This window comes from Diaphorina citri, unplaced genomic scaffold (genome assembly GCF_000475195.1).
Source record: "Diaphorina citri unplaced genomic scaffold, Diaci psyllid genome assembly version 1.1 scaffold175, whole genome shotgun sequence".
NCBI classification, from domain to species: Eukaryota; Metazoa; Arthropoda; class Insecta; order Hemiptera; family Psyllidae; genus Diaphorina; species Diaphorina citri.
The window spans coordinates 173,440-193,670 of record NW_007377612.1 but is presented as its reverse complement, the minus strand read 5'-3'; the positions used below and the strand labels follow the sequence as shown (position 1 = coordinate 193,670).

Genomic DNA, 20,231 nt, shown 5'->3' with positions numbered 1-20,231 from the left:
AAAAAAATAAATCCCTTTTAGCATTTTTCACATCCCCACATAGAAAAATAAAATGTCATTTTCAAGGAAGTACGTAGGGATGCATATTTTCGTGTGTGGGTTTGAAAATCACTAGATATAGGTGGTACCTACATATAGGTACATAATATATTATTCTATTGTTTTAGAATTTAGAAGATGACTGAATAAGTAACAGCATCCTCCAGAAAAGAAGAACTCGTTTGAAACGAAAACCAATTTCATCCTCCCTTCTCTTTTACAAGTCTTTTATACACTTCATTTCGTCCGTCTTATTTCAACTTGTAGGCTGTAGCTATAATTAAGTATCTACGTTTGTTCAACAACTTTTCTTTTCTAATCAATCTAAAACGGAAAATAAAATAAACAGCTTCTGGTGAAGATGTTTCCTCACCTGTCGAGGCATTTTAAAATTTGATTACAGGGGTTCGTCATAGCGTATACGAGTGACTACATACCTCGGATTGTGTACAAATATTTGTACTCCAACTCGACAAGCCTGGTGGGATACATCGACTCTTCCTTATCTTGTGAGTATTTCTTCAAGATTAGGATCTTTTATATCTGTGTCCGCGCATAGTCGACGCCGTATTTTCATAACGTAACATATAAATTTCCCTCTTATAAATATATTGAGAGCTCAATTTCGCTGAGAGCTATGCTAATGAAAACTTGCGATTCGGGTTACCGGAACATTAAATTTCTAGCAAATGTAAATGAGCAGATATATTTCTTTAGCTCTTAATGTTCATTATTATAAGTACCTCATCTTTCTTGATGCAATATCTTCCTTTATTAAACTAAAGAGCAATCATGTGATACCTGTACCTATTATTTTCATCCTTTAATTCAACGGATGGATGCATTTTTTCAACTTTACTTTATTTATATCTACCGATATTAAAGATATTGTAGGAAAGTATTTCCTACTACTTACTTTTACAATTTTTTACTTTCTAATACTCACTTTTTACTTTCCTTTTTTCAGTGCTGTTGTTAACTGGTGGCGGAAAAGATCTCAAATTTCTCACACCAAGGACAAAACTAGAAGATTTACCAGATGGGAACAGGACTACCAACTTCAAGATCCTGGGAGATTGGCATTGTTTGAAGAGTACTTGGAAATGGGTAAGTACCCAAAGGTTTAACTGGTAATTCCGGATTAAAAGTACATTTTAGGTACCTAGAGCAGCATCTGTGCTTTTTATGGTGAGTTGAATTGCATGGACAAGCTACTCGTATAACAAACTACTCTTAGTAAACTAGTAAATAAGCAAGAAATATTTTATAAATTTAATGACGACTTCAACAAATGCTTATTTGAAAAAACACCTACACACAATTTCGAATGTTTTCCTCTCATTTATCCTTCACTTGACGAGATCAAGGAAGAAAAATCCTGCCGTATTTTTTACTCTTGAAATCTGCACCCTTTTCAATATTCAATTTCAGGGACCTTTAACGTTTGCAACTTCCATTGTGACTCGTGTTCAAAAATTAACTTTTGCCTCTCTTCTCTTTGACAAAAGCGAAATTTTTTGCTCCTAAAAAATTAACAAAGTTCCCTTGGAAAGATCAAGGAAGAAAAATCCTGCCGTATTTTTTACTCTTGAAATCTGCACCCTTTTCAATATTCAATTTCAGGGACCTTTAACGTTTGAAACTTCCATTGTGAGTCGTGTTCAAAAATTAACTTTTGCCTCTCTTCTCTTGACAAAAGCGAAATTTTTTGCTCCTAAAAAATTAACAAAGTTCCCTTGGAAAAAAAACTACGAAGTTTTATATCTCAAAGCACAGTTTGGTACTGTAGGTAAAAAAGAACACTTTTTTCTATGACATGAAAAAAACAACAAAAGTTTGGTACGAGTATTATGTTCTAGACAGTCTAGAATATTGCACTTTCTGCAAATGAAGAGTGTAAAAGTTGTTAGAGAACGTTCTGCTTGTGATAATGCATTTTAAAGTTTCTAAGGTCGTTAGTACTTAGGAAGATAAGAACAGGTGAAATTGTGTTATTGTTTAACTAAACCAGAATCAAGACGATCATACAAAATTGAATGGTTTTAGCTCTAATAAAGCAGACTGACCCTTGTAGATGATTTCCCATTAAAGTTTGAATATTTAACATCATTGAACAAAAGCAAACCGAAAGCCGAGATAGAACTTTACGAGTGACATTTTCGTTATCAATGAAAAGTTAATCCCTGTTATATTTCCTGTCAAATTTATGGATTAAAACCCCTTTATCAATTGTTCAAAAACAGATAATACCTTCTCTTAAAACGGACATATTTTGATCCCGCAATCTTGAATAAATAATTTGACACTCTTAGTTTCGTTTGGAATAATAATATTTTATGATATCGTTGTTGAATCGACTTTTCTTAAGCTTTTCCGAGAGCAAGAAGAAAGAAGCAGGAGAAATGTAAAAGTTAACAATATTTACTAATGTACACGCGAAATATTGTATACTCAGTGTTTTGGTATTGGTTACACAAAATATATAGTTACCTAATATCCGTAGGTATTATTCGACTACATATGTACGTTCAATGAGCTGTTCTCAGCATTTTATCGACATTTCAGCGAGCAAATATAAGTTAATCCAAATGACACAGATGTTGTATTCAAAATTTTACAATTTTCAAAGAAAATCATGAACCAGAGGGGAGTGATTGTGTTGAGGAATAATTTTATTTAGGAGATTGTCGATTTGGAATGCAACATAAAGTAACCAATTTGTTTTTTGGTACATATCTGAAAGAAGAAGATAAACCAATCAATACATAATTATAAAATAAAAAAGTAAAGAGAATAGAAGGATGCATAATGGCTTGATGACACTCGAATTCGGTAGGTACATGTAGTAGGTACCTAATAAAAAAATTGACGAAAAAAAAGATAAAAAAAATCTCACGACAAAAAGTGTCATTAAAATCATTATCAAACCATTTTAAATTTTGGAAAAAATTCTCATCTCAAACATAACGATTCGTATTCCTTTAATCCGGGCCTGAGATGGGAAAATATTATATTCCCCAATGGCAGTTGTGATGTTTTTCTCTTATTTACAAAATCCTCACCGGGACTGTATACAGATTCACCTTCTACTTGAGTAAAACCTGGAGAGCGATAAACTGGGATTACAAGGGACCCACCACAGGGTCAGATTGAAAGTAATCACAGTCAAGTCTGACATGGGGAATCAACCAGACACCGAAATAGGGAAAAAATTGTATGTCCGCCTAGAAACTAATTTAGATATGCAATGTGCAACACAATCAAGATATGTATTTTGGTACATAGGTAGGTAGGTACGTAAGTAGAGAAACTATTTAATGAATTAGGTAATGATCATTAGTAGGTAGATAATAATACCCAATAGATAAATGAGATTCTCTCCTTCCCCTACCGTTGAACAAGGATTTACAAAGGAAAAAGAAGATATTGGGAACAAGTTTTCTTTCATTGTGATATGAGAGAAAGACTAAAGGTATGTTTAAATTGTAATAATATTCACCAATTGCTTTCTTAACTACAGTAGTAGGTATTATCCACTACTCCACCCCCCCATTTTCTCAGGCTTTTAGTTTTTTCTTCCACTCCTATTTGATTAGAATCTTGCTTTCACAATTGAGTATCATGCAATAAAATAGATCTTGCCAACTTCAAGCAAAACGAAATCTAATTAATCAAAGCGTTTGATCTTTCTACATTTCTATTTGAAAGGGATGAACCACCTTTTTTTTATTAAATTTGTTTCATGCTTTTGTTCTATGCAAGTATGCTTTGCCTAGGCAGTGTATAACATCCCATAAAAGTAAAAAGAAAAAAAAAGGTCTTACATTGTCGCTTTTTATTGGATTTTTTTTGTATTATTTACTCTGTATTATCCCCCAACTGTGAAGAGTAAAAGTTATTGTGTTCTTCTTTTCAAGATGAATCTTCACAAAGTTACGTCAGAATCTATCAATATATGTATTATTTACTGTATCAAATTTAAAAAAAAAATTGAGGTTGAATCTTATTGAAAAAGCCTCCCAGAGAAAATGGATATCAGTTACCTACGTATCTTTTTTTAATCAAGGTGTTTTTTCCCGTACAGTTCAAATCAACCATTCTTCCTGGATGTTTTCTGGCTCTTTTTGGTTATGCATTATTTTTTATGGGAGATTGGCATTGTTTGAAGAGTACTTGGAAATGGGTAAGTACCCAAAGGTTTAACTGGTAATTCCGGATTAAAAGTACATTTTATGTACCCAGATATGTAGTAGGTATACATAATAGGTAGGTTGCAAGAGTGACTTATGTTGATATTCATAGCGCTTCTATTCGTGTTCTTGAATTTGGTTGGAGCATAGCTAGGTAATAGGTAAAAAAGTTTTTGACTCAAAACTTCTGTTTGCAAATTAACTTTGAGATTTTAGATGTTCAAATTTCGTTTTCCCCATCTTCTTGGAGTGACTTATGTTGATATTCATAGCGCTTCTATTCGTGTTCTTGAATTTGGTTGGAGCATAGCTAGGTAATAGGTAAAAAAGTTTTTTTTTTTAACTCAAAACTTCTGTTTGCAAATTAACTTTGAGATTTTAGATGTTCAAATTTCGTTTTCCCCATCTTCTTTTTGTTGGCAAAATAAAACCACTGTAACGTACAGAAAAAAATGAGCACAGCGCGCAACGATGTTCTTGCATTTAATTATTTTTCAACGTTGCTAAAGTTTTATAATTTATGTGAAAGGAAATTTGAATTTTTTGCTTGGAAAAAATTCAAAAACAAAAGTTCACAATGTCACAATAATTACATTATGAAAGTTAGTTACTGTATTGTTTTCCTACTTACAAATCACATTTAAAGTATTGCATCTTTACTTAGTTTCCACGTTTTTGACTGACGATGTTCTTGCATTTAATTATTTTTCAACGTTGCTAAAGTTTTATAATTTATGTGAAAGGAAATTTGAATTTTTTGCTTGGAAAAAAATTCAAAAACAAAAGTTCACAATGTCACAATAATTACATTATGAAAGTTAGTTACTGTATTGTTTTCCTACTTACAAATCAGATTTAAAGTATTGCATCTGTACTTAGTAGTTAACCCCTCCACGTTTTTGAGCCCGTAGAATATACGTAATTTTTCACTGGAAGACTAAATCACGAAAATAAATACCTACTCAGTTTACCTTACGGTAGGAACACAATCCTGTAATAATTCTGAGCTTGAAGGTAAAAGCTTAAACTGGAGCTTAAGAAGCAGTAATATGCTTGGAAAAAGTATGCCACCACCCACGTCGAAAGACTCCAAGTAATGCTCTTCAACCTTAACATCCTCATTAAATTTTCTAATCCTAAACGAATACGGATAATGCGTCTTTACTGAATCTTATGTTCTTATGTGAAGGTAAATTTAAAATTTCAAGTTTATACTCCTTACTCTCTACAAGCTTTGATATTTGACATCACTTCAAAGGAATATGAGATGAATACCTATAAACTTGAATATTAAACTAAGAAATTTTAAAATTCCACTTCAAAAGTTCAAACTCCTTCTAACTTTGCTTAACTACTGGATATTCAACATCAGTAGAGGCTTTATGCAAAAACAATATTTGCGGTACTTCAGTACGGTTATTTGACGAGCTAGTAGAACGAATTCAACTTTTCATAATTAAATTACGAAACGAGAGTGCATCAATTGTCATCTAGGTATTTGCAAATTTTCCCATGTTTGATTTTGGTAAAAAGCGAAGTCATTAGGGATTTGAAAACCAAATTTTGATAAGCGAAATAAACGGATTTGCATTAAACTGCACAGTTTGAATTCATCTTTTCGAAGGTGGTTAAAATTCTATGAATAATGATTATGGGAAATAACGCTAGAAAGAGAATTTAGAACTTTTCTCTATAGCTCTATCAAGTTGGCTTTTCTTAGAGTCTAAAAATGATGAATTGAAATATTTCCAATTGGTTAAACTAACGATTAATCTTCAGCCAGACTTGTATAAGTTGATAGACCCTTTTACTTATTTTAAATACCCAAAGGTAATCATTTAAAATTGATGCGGGAATTGGGCCTCGTAATAAAAGCACATCCACTAACCATCATTCCATGTTGTGTGCTCTCTTACCAGAGTCATTCACGAGGGGTTTTGATACAATGTAACACAAAACATACCATTTTTTCCATATTCATGCAATATGAAAACACATTTTTTTATAGCTACTTCTTCACAATAAAACTATGTATTATTTTCCAATTGATTTTTTTCTTTTTTTTTCCAAATGGTGCATTATAACATGATACCTATTATTTGCTACAGTTTTGCGAAAACAAAAGGCGAAAATAAGGTTGAAATTCGATAAGAGTACCTACATACATAACTCGTACATACTACCTAACGGAATATTTGATATATTACTTAGCTTCAGGCAAAAAATAAATAACAAGCTGGGCCCGCCCCTCCGGAAGTTTTTAGCCCGTAGTTTATTCGACCGTGGTTAATAAAAATCAGTACTTATGTACCTACGTAATTTGTTTAATATTCAGTTTATTATTATTATTGATTTGATTTTTGATTTCACTTTCATGTAATGATTTAAAACCAAGACTAGAGCCCGTTCTCCCTTTATTCCCAATATAATGATTAAGTCACCCATCCATTTATTGGCCTTGCTCGGCGTAGCTTAACACAGGTGACGCTAAAACCGGTCTTAAAATAACGAATGAAGTGTTATCTAAAACTAAAGGAAGGACGGGCTAAGTAAAGGAAGGACGGGCTAAAAAACAAGAGGAAGGGGAAGAAAAAGCAGAAGAAGAGTAGGAGAAGATGATGAATACGAAGAGGAAGAGGGGAATGAAGAAGGAAGAAGAGGAGAGCAAGAAGAAAGAAGCAGGAGAAATGTAAAAGTTAACAATATTTACTAATGTACACGCGAAATATTGTATACTCAGTGTTTTGGTGTTGGTTACACAAAATATAGTTACATAATATCCGTAGGTATTATTCGACTACATACGTTCAATGAGCTGTTCTCAGCATTTTATCAATTCAATATCATATTTAACTTCATAGGGTAGCTACATGGTTAGGTACTGGTATGCTTTTTTTATTATTGAACATCATTTTTTCTTATTGGAAAAAAATTGAGTACTTTATCAGGTGAGAAATAAAACCAGTCTACACTAATGCATCAAAAGGTTCTAAAATATCATCATCAAAATTATATCGGACTACATTTCTGAAAAGGTGGGTTGTTACAATTCTCCTCTATGTACATATGTGGCCCGCGAAGTACCTCCCAATGTAGCATGTGGCCCGGATACATGGAAGTTGGAAACCCCTGTGCTAGGATAAGGATAAGACTAAGAGGTCCCGTTGTCGAATGGATTTTAACTCAATTCTTTACTTATTACTCTCCCTCTCTCCTGATCCTCATACTTCTTCCCATTCGCGTTCTTTTCTTTCTCCCGCTCCTTTATCTTCACTTCCCTGTTTCTCCTCCTCCTTCTTCTTCTTCTCTTCTTCCTTTTTCTTCTTTTTGTTCCTCTGTGTTCCTCTTTGTATTCTTCTTCCGTACTCATTTGTCTTACAACTTTATTTTCTCCTCCTCCCTATTCTCCTCTATGTACATATGTGGCCCGCGAAGTACCTCCCAATGTAGCATGTGGCCCGCATACACATGGAAGTTGGAAACCCCTGTGCTAGGATAAGGATAAGACTAAGAGGTCCCGTTGTCTAATGGATTTTAACTCAATTCTTTACTTATTACTCTCCCTCTCTCCTGATCCTCATACTTCTTCCCATTCGCGTTCTTTTCTTTCTCCCGCTCCTTTATCTTCACTTCCCTGTTTCTCCTCCTTCTTCTTCTTCTCTTCTCCTCTTCCTTTTTCTTCTTTTTGTTCCTCTGTGTTCCTCTTTGTATTCTTCTTCCGTACTCATTTGTCTTACAACTTCATTTTCTCCTCCTCTTCTTTCTTTCCCTTTCCTCCTTGTTGTTCCTCTTCTTACTCTCCTTTCGTACTCATTCTTCTTATAACATTATTCTCTCCTCCTTCTCCTCTTTCTTTCCCTTCTGTTCACAGTTATCCAATACGGGTTCGTCACGTTATTTGTGGCCGCCTTTCCTCTCGCTCCTCTGTTTGCTTTGCTGAACAATATTGGCGAAATTCGACTGGACGCTTTCAAAATGGTGACCCAAGCAAGAAGACCATTGGCCGAGAGGGTCGAGAATATCGGAGCCTGGTATGGCGTTCTGCAGGGGATCACCTATCTGGCGGTAGTGTCTAACGTGAGTCTCGACTTTGTGTTTTTACTTCAGAATATACCAAGAAAAATAAAATTAAAAGAATTACAATAAAATTGCGAGAGAAAAGTATGGTATTAAATTTCAAAGTGTTCTGAGAAAAGAAGGAGAAGAACTGAAGAAGAAATAAGAACGAGAAGAAAAAGAAGAAGGAAAAGAAGAAGAAGAAGAAGAAGAAGAAGAAAGGTAAGAAGAAGGAGCAGAAGAATGACAAAAGACAGTTTTTTCAACTACCAAGGTCAATCAGGCATCTATTTCAGAAACAATGTCATCCTAATGGAAGTATAGGACATAGAACAAACAAACTTTCTCAATTTCTTGATTGGAAATCTGTTGTTGACGAAGATAATACATTTGCTTCTACTGTCTGTGTTGCGTAGGAAGTAAGCTTCTTTATTTCAACAGAAAAAAAATAAATCCCTTTTAGCATTTTTCACATCCCCACATAGAAAAATAAAATGTCATTTTCAAGGAAGTACGTAGGGATGCATATTTTCGTGTGTGGGTTTGAAAATCACTAGATATAGGTGGTACCTACATATAGGTACATAATATATTATTCTATTGTTTTAGAATTTAGAAGATGACTGAATTTAGAACAGCATCCTCCAGAAAAGAAGAACTCATTTAAAATCGGGAAATCTGTTGTTGACGAAGATAATACATTTGCTTCTACTGTCTGTGTTGCGTAGGAAGTAAGCTTCTTTATTTCAACAGCTTAGTTATTAATTAGTATATTTTTTAATACCTATGAAATAGATATAAAAAATGTAAGCATTACTGCTTAAAATCTTTATTTTTTCCCCATGCTGGGGTGTTGTCAAAGTGATTTCAATTTTTTTCGTTTCAAATGAAAAAGTAATTAAAAGGAAGAAGTTTCGTTTGCAGAATATTTTTTTTCTACTTTTCCTTTTCAGAAAGATTGTATTCAATTAAATCTTTTAAAGTTGAAAAGGAAATTTCTAGAAGAAATACCTACGTGGGTGTTTTTTCTATCTTGAAATTTTAAAAGTTCTGAGAGGAAAATGGAAAATCTATCCTGGAGAAATGCGACTTCTTTTCCTTTTCAGAAAGATTGTATTCAATTAAATCTTTTAAAGTTGAAAAGGAAATTTCTAGAAGAAATACCTACGTGGGTGTTCTTCTATCTTGAAATTTTAAAAGTTCTGAGAGGAAAATGGAAAATCTATCCTGGAGAAATGCGGTGCGTGACGTAGAAAGGTAAGTACATAGTTTGTTCAGCAGGATATGTTTTTCGATACACTTTAGGGCCATATCTACAGTGTCATGATGGGGCGAAAGAAACAGGGATTCAAATCCCAAATTGAGGTTTTTTTTTACTAATATTGATCAACTTTACTGATCCAATGTGGATTTCAACATGACTTTGTAGACCTATTAGAAAAACATACAAAAATGGACTAAAATTGAAGTTTTTATAAAGTCAACTTGAGACAGTTATAGACCCAGAGTTAGCGTTATTCTCCAATTTATAATATAAGGTCGCATGTTGCATCTATGTACCATTAGGTTAGAAGTTCCAGGATTTGCAGAACAGGAAAATATTTTGACATTATCACATGCAATAACGTCCCGAGAAACAAAACTCGTGTTACACAATATGGTGTTTTTATGAGTTTTACTTGAGTACTTTGACCTCAACGGAGTTTATCATATAACATAATTTACAGAAGCAAGCACTGTTTTTTCTCATCATACGTAATGTAAGTACATAGAACTTACTTTCAAGTACGATGGACAGGTAACCGTGCCATGTCCAATCAACAAGGATGTTTCCCTTATTACTGTGTTAGTCACTGAAGGCAATACCCCCATTACTGTAAAATAGATAACCATGTAGTTCTGTATTCCAGTAATTTATTCTCATTCAACTACAAAAAAATAAAATAAATGGAGCACTTTTGAAAAAAAAAAAAAAAAAATACAAAAAAGTAATAATTCATTCAATAATTTATCATACAAATGTCCCAATACTGTTTAGATAAACAGCATTGTTTTTGCAGAATAAAGTATCTAGCATAAATTTTGTGTACGTAGGTAGGTAGGTAGGTTGATAAATATTATACCAACATAGGTAATACAAGCTTTTCATTTATTTTGCTCTGTTGTTCTTGTTCAAGATAGGTAAGTACTTTAAGCTAAAATTTCTCCGAGGATATTCTATCGCTGGGGAAATGGAAATTTTCATTTTCTAAAATAAAATAATAACATTCAGCCGAACTAATTAGATTTTAAATTTCCCAACTCGTTTACCTATCAATTTGCCTAATTCAATTAAAAGTTGTCTAAAACGAATGGCGTTGATTGCTTTCGATTACCTTACTCTACTTTACAGACTTAATTTGAATAATTATTTATTTAATAGTGAAGCTGAAATCCTCTTCACCCTTTTTCTGCATATCACTGCGTTACTAAGAGCTCTTCAACTAATAATTTAATAATGATAATTATGATATTTTTCTTCTCACGGGACACGAACCCTTGATCCAAATATAGAAGTAGGTGCTGAGTTTACAGGCTGTTCATAGATTGAGAAATTTAATTGTTTCAATATACATTATTTTTATGTTTCAAACAATATGGCCTTAATGGTCTCTCTCACTAACTTACATCTTTTTTTTTTATAGAAAAAGCAATCTCATTATTTTGTTTTTCTAATCTTCTTCTCGTCTACCGGTGTCCTAACAAAGCTCGGGGTGCCATTATCATATTATTTTCACTGTTTTATTCTCTATTTACTTTTTAATGATCACATAAAAACAAACGCATATACCCGTACATATAACTTCCCTATTCTCCTGCAGGCGGAATTTATGATGGGAATAAAACTTTTTCTCCTTCGCCTTCTTCTTTTGTACCTACAAAAAACCGTGAAAAATGCGGGAGAACTTCCGGGAGGGGGGATTTATTGTATAAATTTGTGTATAGGAAAACAATCGTTACCTATTAAATATACAAGACCTATTTTCATGGCAGGGAAAAAGGTGCAGGGACTTTTCATTCCGTACCTACAAAAAACCGTGAAAAATGCGGGAGAACTTCCGGGAGGGGGGATTTATTGTATAAATTTGTGTATAGGAAAACAATCGTTATAACGATACCTATTAAATATACAAGACCTATTTTCATAGCAGGGAAAAAGGTGCAGGGACTTTTTATTCGCATTCTTGCAGTATAAACAGGCTATATTCTATTTTACAACACTACATTACATTGAAATGAGGGACTTTTCTAACGAAATGCCTGTGTGCTGAGTCTAGTGTGTAGGACTATTGTACCCCTTTTGCACAACACTAACCTCTTAGTGCATTCTATTTCACATTAACCCTTTCATGCATTACCCCGTATCATTCGCAGTATTCAACACATCTTTCTAACGAAATGCCTGTGTGCTGAGTCTAGTGTGTAGGACTATTGTACCCCTTTTGCACAACACTAACCTCTTAGTGCATTCTATTTTACATTAACCCTTTCATGCATTACCCCGTATCATTCGCAGTATTCAACACATCGGATTACATGACAGGAATGGGTGTGGATAGGGGTGATCTTGAAGAGGAACCGGAAACCTGTCAATATCGAGGCTATAGGAACGGGCCTGACCATGGGGACCAGTATGGCCTGTCGCCTCAATATTGGCATGTGTTTGCTGCGCGCCTAGCTTTTGTGGTCATTTTTGAGGTGAGTTTTTTTTACAGTTTAAAAACAATTCAGTTATGATGGGAGGACAGTAAAACCCGTGGTATGGATTGTCTCTCAAATGTCAATAAAAAAAATCCTGTTCGAAAAACTGTAAAATATTTTATTTTATTAATTATATAAATTGAAATAAAAATTATAACTTTATAATAACTAATATAGGTAGGCGTTTTGTATTATTTTTTATTCCCTCCCCCCTCTTGAAAAATTGTATGTAATGAGTGTTATCAATACAATAAATTTTAATTGAATTGAATCGAATTGAATTAACTAAGTTTCTTTTTTCCACCTCCAAAAAGTGAAATATAAACTCAAAGTGATAAATCATGTCGCATATTTAAATTTTAAACTTCATGTCTTACGTACATTGTGTGAAAAGGAATTGAGGTTTCAGACTTTAAAAAATGAAATAAATGTTCATAGGACAAAAAAAGTCTCCTGTGCTGTTTGTGTCCTTTGTTTGCACATAATGGAGAATTTTTTGATCATAGTCCATATGTTAGGCAGAGTCCCCGAATTCCCCAAATGGGCGAATAATATGATACGATCACTCCGCAGACTGGTAATTACAAAATGCAAAAATAACCCCGAAATTTTGCGAATTCAGTAATGGAGCCTAACACATACATATACAATTTTCATGTCTTACACTCGTTCATATACTAAATTACTAAATACCTTGCATTATGCATAAATTAAATTTATAAAAAAACATAAACAGCTAATGAATATTATAATTATTTTATTTTGCTGAAAAATAATTGGATGGGGGGGGGGGAGAAGGTAGTAGGTATGAAAATAATGGTTGAATACTCGTGGATGTTCATAAATATTCGTGTTTCGTTTTGTTTATTTTTGTACCCAAAATCTGACAGCTGGATTTTACATTTCAAAAATGTTTCATTTTTATATTAAAATACATTGAATATTAAAATACATAGAGTATACGAGTATATTCAATGCTGTGATCTGTTTAAATCCAGAAGTACACTTTAGGTAGGTATATTTACCTAGATGTTTTATTATTATTTATTATTTTTTTTTTTTTCAAGTAGGTCATTTTTCTTAGGTACCAAATAGATAGGTAAAAAAAAGTCAAATCGATTTTTTAATAAAATAATGTTGATTGTAGGTACTTTCTTTGATTTCTGACTCCATAAAAAAGGAGGAGGTGTTTAACCCTGGAGGAAAAAAAGGGGAGTTGGAGCTTTTCTTCTAATGGCACTGCTTTATTTAAATATACAGTAGGGAGCAATATTCTTTTCCTTTTATTAAAAATGTGAACGTTGGGTAGGCTGAGACAGGAGAGAAATGAAAACTTACCGGGTGATACATAGAAAAAAATTCAAAGACACACGGTATAACAGGACTTCAAAACTGATGTTTCCAACCATTTTCCGATTTTGAAAAGACTGAAATTTTTTTCTCTGAAATGTCACATTTTTTAGATCTTTCAGTGCAGTTATTTGCCATCCACTAATGCTTTCCTTTTTCTTTCAAGATAAATGGTACGTCATAAGAGAAAATCACACCTTGGACTTATGTACGTACCTCGCACCTTAGAAACCTATTTCTCATTGTAACGTTTACTTGTTGTCTGCTTTTTTCCCTTCTTCACAGAATGATTTATATTAAATATTAGTTTTCTCATATTTCATGTGACAAAACGTATTAAATTTACCATTATCATTATTCTTAATATTTTATCAAGACTGTCTGACTTTTAGGTTTTTTATTACTGTCTGAAAAGACCTCAGGTTCACTTGAATATTTGAAGATACGTTAGAACTGATTTGTTATATTAACACATCCACTATTTATGTCTTGCATATTGCATAATCAGAAATGTTTTTAGGCGATCATACAATTTTGTACCTTTAAATCCTTTTCTCTCTCACTAAGGGCAATAATTATGTAATGCTCCAACTATTTTTCTGCCTTTTATCATGTTTACCAATTATTCCCCCTTTTTACTTTCTATTACATACTACAATTATAGCGAAGCTATACTATATTCCTATTATTTTCTTCTGCAGCACATCATATTCGCCCTCACTGGTCTCATGGCTTACATCATCCCGGATGTTCCTTCAGAGCTCAAAACTCAAATCAAACGGGAGCGTCTCCTCATGAAGGAAGCCCAATACGAGCACACCGCTAGCTATCAGAAAGACAACGATGAATACGATGACCTTCTCAACGCTATCCGAAACAGTCGCAGTGGAACACGCCTCTCTGACGTCATCGAGCAGAAAAACTGGGCCAGGAGAATGTCCCAGTTTTCCTTCGCGAGTAGCTCGAAGAAAAGTCCGTTTCCAACGGTGTCAACTCTGACCGTTGCTGAAAGTGTGGACAGTATAAAATGACCTTACATGAAGCCGATAAAATCCTATTCGGCTTTTCAAGCGTGGGAGTGATTTTTTCCCCTTGGCAATGATGTCTAATGTCTTGTTTGGAAGTTTTCTTTATCTATTCAATACAGGACAAAATTTATAAATATATCAGGACCAAATTTTCACACCAAAGTTTGTATTTATACTTAGATACAAAACTTTTGAATTTTACACTGGACAATCATAATTTGAATGCCTTTTAGTTATTTATTAGGTGGGTAATTTTTTACACAATTATTCTGTGTCAGTGTGTCCTCATGTTGCGGAATAAGTAGAAGAATGGATTGGGATGTAATCGGAGCTTCTGCAATTTGCTGTAGTGGGTGATTAAAAAAAATAAAATAGATAGATGAAAAATTAATCTATGCTCCCACGTTCTAATATTGCTAGAGGGAGGATTTCATAAACATAAAAATTGAACAGTTTGTACTTATGTACCTTGTTAAAAGCCTTTCAGTGAGTGGGACATAATTAATTATCAACTGTGTGGGTTTCCTAGAATGCTATGTAAGCTCTAATGGAATATTTCATAACCTTTGAATGAAAATACGAATTTCGAATTGAAACAAACGGAGCTTAGTTATTAATTAGTATATTTTTTAATACCTATGAAATAGATATAAAAAATGTAAGCATTACTGCTTAAAATCTTTATTTTTTCCCATGCTGGGGTGTTGTCAAAGTGATTTCAATTTTTTTCGTTTCAAAAGAAAAAGTAATTAAAAGGAAGAAGTTTCGTTTGCAGAATATTTTTTTTTTTTTCTTCTTTTCCTTTTCAGAAAGATTGTATTCAATTAAATCTTTTAAAGTTGAAAAGGAAATTTCTAGAAGAAATACCTACGTGGGTGTTTTTTCTATCTTGAAATTTTAAAAGTTCTGAGAGGAAAATGGAAAATCTATCCTGGAGAAATGCGATGCGTGACGTAGAAAGGTAAGTACATAGTTTGTTCAGCAGGATATGTTTTTCGATACACTTTAGGGCCATATCTACAGTGTCATGATGGGGCGAAAGAAACAGGGATTCAAATCCCAAATTGAGGTTTTTTTTTACTAATATTGATCAACTTTACTGATCCAATGTGGATTTCAACATGACTTTGTAGACCTATTAGAAAAACATACAAAAATGTTTTTTTTTACTAATATTGATCAACTTTACTGATCCAATGTGGATTTCAACATGACTTTGTAGACCTATTAGAAAAACATACAAAAATACCTAGACTAAAATTGAAGTTTTTATAAAGTCAACTTGAGACAGTTATAGACCCAGAGTTAGCGTTATTCTCCAATTTATAATATAAGGTCGCATGTTGCATCTATGTACCATTAGGTTAGAAGTTCCAGGATTTGCAGAACAGGAAAATATTTTGACATTATCACATGCAATAACGTCCCGAGAAACAAAACTCGTGTTACACAATATGGTGTTTTTATGAGTTTTACTTGAGTACTTTGACCTCAACAGAGTCCATCATATAACATAATTTACAGAAGCAAGCACTGTTTTTTCTCATCTTACGTAATGTAAGTACATACCCAGAACTTACTTTCAAGTACGATGGACAGGTAACCGTGCCATGTCCAACCAACGAGGATGTTTCCCTTATTACTGTGAGTTAGTCACTGAAGGCAATACCCGCATTACTGTAAAATAGATAACCATGTAGTTCTGTATTCCAGTAATTTATTCTCATCCCGCTAAAAAAATAAAATAAATGGAGCACTTTTGAAAAAAAAAGTAATAATTCATTCAATAATTTATCATACAAATGTCCCAATACTGTTTAGATAAACAGCATTGTTTTTATGTTTTTGCAGAATAAAGTATCTAGCATAAATTTTGTGTACGTAGGTAGGTAGGTTGATAAATATTATACCAACATAGGTAATACAAGCTTTTCATTTATTTTGCTCTGTTGTTCTTCTTCGAGATAGGTAAGTACTTTAAGCTAAAATTTCTCCGAGGATATTCTATCGCTGGTGAAATGGAAATTTTCATTCTCTAAAATAAAGTAATAACATTCAGCCGAACTAATTAGATTTTAAATTTCCCAACTCGTTTACCTATCAATTTGCCTAATTCCATTAAAAGATGTCTATTTATCCCCGACCTGTATTGACACTGAAATAATAAATGGACTGTTTGAAGTTGATGTTTGCTTGTTTGGCACTGCGTTAATTAATCATGATTGCATAGAAATGAATAAACGAATGGCGTTGAGTGCTTTCGATTACCTTACTCTACTTTACAGACTTAATTTGAATAATTATTTATTTAATAGTGAAGCTGAAATCCTCTTCACCCTTTTTCTTCATATCACTGCATTACTAAGAGCTCTTTAACTAATAATTTAATAATGATAATTATGATATTTTTCTTCTCATGGGACACGAACCCATGATCCAAATATAGAAGTACCTAGGTGCTGAGTTTACAGGCTGTTCATAGATTGAGAAATTTAATTGTTTCAAGATACATTATTTTTATGTTTCAAACAATATGGCCTAAATGGTCTCTCTCACTAACTTACATCTTATAGCTTCGCTATAATTGTAGTATGTAATAGAAAGTAAAAAGGGGGAATAATTGGTAAACATGATAAAAGGCAGAAAAATAGTTGGAGCATTACATAATTATTGCCCTTAGTGAGAGAGAAAAGGTACAAAATTGTATGATCGCCTCAAAACATTTCTGATTATGCAATATGCAAGACATAAATAGTGGATGTGTTAAAATAACCAATCAGTTCTAACGTATCTTCAAATATTCAAGTGAACCTGAGGTCTTTTCAGACAGTAATAAAAAACCTAAAAGTCAGACAGTCTTGATAAAATATTAAGAATAATGATAATGGTAAATTTAATACGTTTTGTCACATGAAATATGAGAAAACTAATACCTATGTAATATAAATCACTCTGTGAAGAAGGGAAAAAAGCAGACAACAAGTAAACGTTACAATGAGAAATAGGTTTCTAAGGTGCGAGGTACGTACATAAGTCCAAGGTGTGATTTTCTCTTATGACGTACCATTTATCTTGAAAGAAAAAGGAAAGCATTAGTGGATGGCAAATGACTGCCATGAAAGATCTAAAAAATGTGACATTTCAGAGAAAAAAATTTCAGTCTTTTCAAAATCGGAAAATGGTTGGAAACATCAGTTTTGAAGTCCTGTTATACCGTGTGTCTTTGAATTTTTTTCTATGTATCACCCGGTAAGTTTTCATTTCTCTCCTGTCTCAGCCTACCCAACGTTCACATTTTTAATAAAAGGAAAAGAATATTGCTCCCTACTGTATATTTAAATAAAGCAGTGCCATTAGAAGAAAAGCTCCAACTCCCCTTTTTTTCCTCCAGGGTTAAACACCTCCTCCTTTTTTATGGAGTCAGAAATCAAAGAAAGTACCTACAATCAACATTATTTTATTAAAAAATCGATTTGACTTTTTTTTACCTATCTATTTGGTACCTAAGAAAAATGACCTACTTGAAAAAAAAAAAAATAATAAATAATAATAAAACATCTAGGTAAATATACCTACCTAAAGTGTACTTCTGGATTTAAACAGATCACAGCATTGAATATACTCGTATACTCTATGTATTTTAATATTCAATGTATTTTAATATAAAAATGAAACATTTTTGAAATGTAAAATCCAGCTGTCAGATTTTGGGTACAAAAATAAACAAAACGAAACACGAATATTTATGAACATCCACGAGTATTCAACCATTATTTTCATACCTACTACCTTCTCCCCCCCCCCATCCAATTATTTTTCAGCAAAATAAAATAATTATAATATTCATTAGCTGTTTATGTTTTTTTATAAATTTAATTTATGCATAATGCAAGGTATTTAGTAATTTAGTATATGAACGAGTGTAAGACATGAAAATTGTATATGTATGTGTTAGGCTCCATTACTGAATTCGCAAAATTTCGGGGTTATTTTTGCATTTTGTAATTACCAGTCTGCGGAGTGATCGTATCATATTATTCGCCCATTTGGGGAATTCGGGGACTCTGCCTAACATATGGACTATGATCAAAAAATTCTCCATTATGTGCAAACAAAGGACACAAACAGCACAGGAGACTTTTTTTGTCCTATGAACATTTATTTCATTTTTTAAAGTCTGAAACCTCAATTCCTTTTCACACAATGTACGTAAGACATGAAGTTTAAAATTTAAATATGCGACATGATTTATCACTTTGAGTTTATATTTCACTTTTTGGAGGTGGAAAAAAGAAACTTAGTTAATTCAATTCGATTCAATTCAATTAAAATTTATTGTATTGATAACACTCATTACATACAATTTTTCAAGAGGGGGGAGGGAATAAAAAATAATACAAAACGCCTACCTATATTAGTTATTATAAAGTTATAATTTTTATTTCAATTTATATAATTAATAAAATAAAATATTTTACAGTTTTTCGAACAGGATTTTTTTTATTGACATTTGAGAGACAATCCATACCACGGGTTTTACTGTCCTCCCATCATAACTGAATTGTTTTTAAACTGTAAAAAAAACTCACCTCAAAAATGACCACAAAAGCTAGGCGCGCAGCAAACACATGCCAATATTGAGGCGACAGGCCATACTGGTCCCCATGGTCAGGCCCGTTCCTATAGCCTCGATATTGACAGGTTTCCGGTTCCTCTTCAAGATCACCCCTATCCACACCCATTCCTGTCATGTAATCAGATGTGTTGAATACTGCGAATGATACGGGGTAATGCATGAAAGGGTTAATGTGAAATAGAATGCACTAAGAGGTTAGTGTTGTGCAAAAGGGGTACAATAGTCCTACACACTAGACTCAGCACACAGGCATTTCGTTAGAAAAGTCCCTCATTTCAATGTAATGTAGTGTTGTAAAATAGAATATAGCCTGTTTATACTGCAAGAATGGGAATGAAAAGTCCCTGCACCTTTTTCCCTGCCATGAAAATAGGTCTTGTATATTTAATAGGTAACGATTGTTTTCCTATACACAAATTTATACAATAAATCCCCCCTCCCGGAAGTTCTCCCGCATTTTTCACGGTTTTTTGTAGGTACAATGGTACATTTACCACTAAAAGAAAGCGAGTTGCAGAACAAAATTGTTTGCAATGCTGTTGTTTTGTTATAAAACTCGAAACAGTAAAAAATTTCCTGTCCACAGTATCTGGGAAAACAATGGAATATCCAGTAGTTAAGCAAAGTTAGAAGGAGTTTGAACTTTTGAAGTGGAATTTTAAAATTTCTTAGTTTAATATTCAAGTTTATATTCATCTCATATTCCTTTGAAGTGATGTCGAATATCAAAGCGTGTAGAGAGTAAGGAGTATAAACTTGAAATTTTAAATTTACCTACCTTCACATAAGAACATAAGATTCAGTAAAGACGTAGGACGGGAAGATGAACAAAATAAAGAAGGCGTAAAATGTGAAAGAAGAGAAGAATATGGGAAAAGAGAGCTTGGTCTGTAAAGAAAGAGAGAGAAGGAAAGAGAGACGGGAATCGTACATTTACCACTAAAAGAAAGCGAGTTGCAGAACAAAATTGTTTGCAATGCTGTTGTTTTGTTATAAAACTCGAAACAGTAAAAAAATTTCCTGCCCACAGTATCTGGGAAAACAATAGGAACAGGAAACTGTAAGTAATATTTACGGAATAATGCTATAAACCTAACAGACATTGTTCGAAATGAGCCTACGACAATTGAATTTATAAGAAAATTACAGGACGGGAAGATGAACAAAATAAAGAAGGCGTAAAATGTGAAA

At 33.0% G+C, this 20,231-nt stretch overlaps 1 protein-coding gene across 1 annotated transcript in view; it reads left to right on the top strand.

The window, feature by feature from the left end:
* LOC103505450 (anoctamin-4) overlaps positions 1–15,034 on the top strand; it is a 46,913-nt gene extending 31,879 nt beyond the window's left edge. The window contains exons 15-18 of the mRNA XM_026820790.1: positions 8,101–8,323; positions 11,241–11,280; positions 11,790–12,023; positions 14,078–15,034. Of these exons, the coding sequence (XP_026676591.1) occupies positions 8,101–8,323; positions 11,241–11,280; positions 11,790–12,023; positions 14,078–14,407 (827 nt within the window). The 3' untranslated portion in view covers positions 14,408–15,034. The remainder of the gene's footprint in view (positions 1–8,100; positions 8,324–11,240; positions 11,281–11,789; positions 12,024–14,077) is intronic.
* The last annotated feature ends 5,197 nt before the right edge of the window (positions 15,035–20,231 follow it).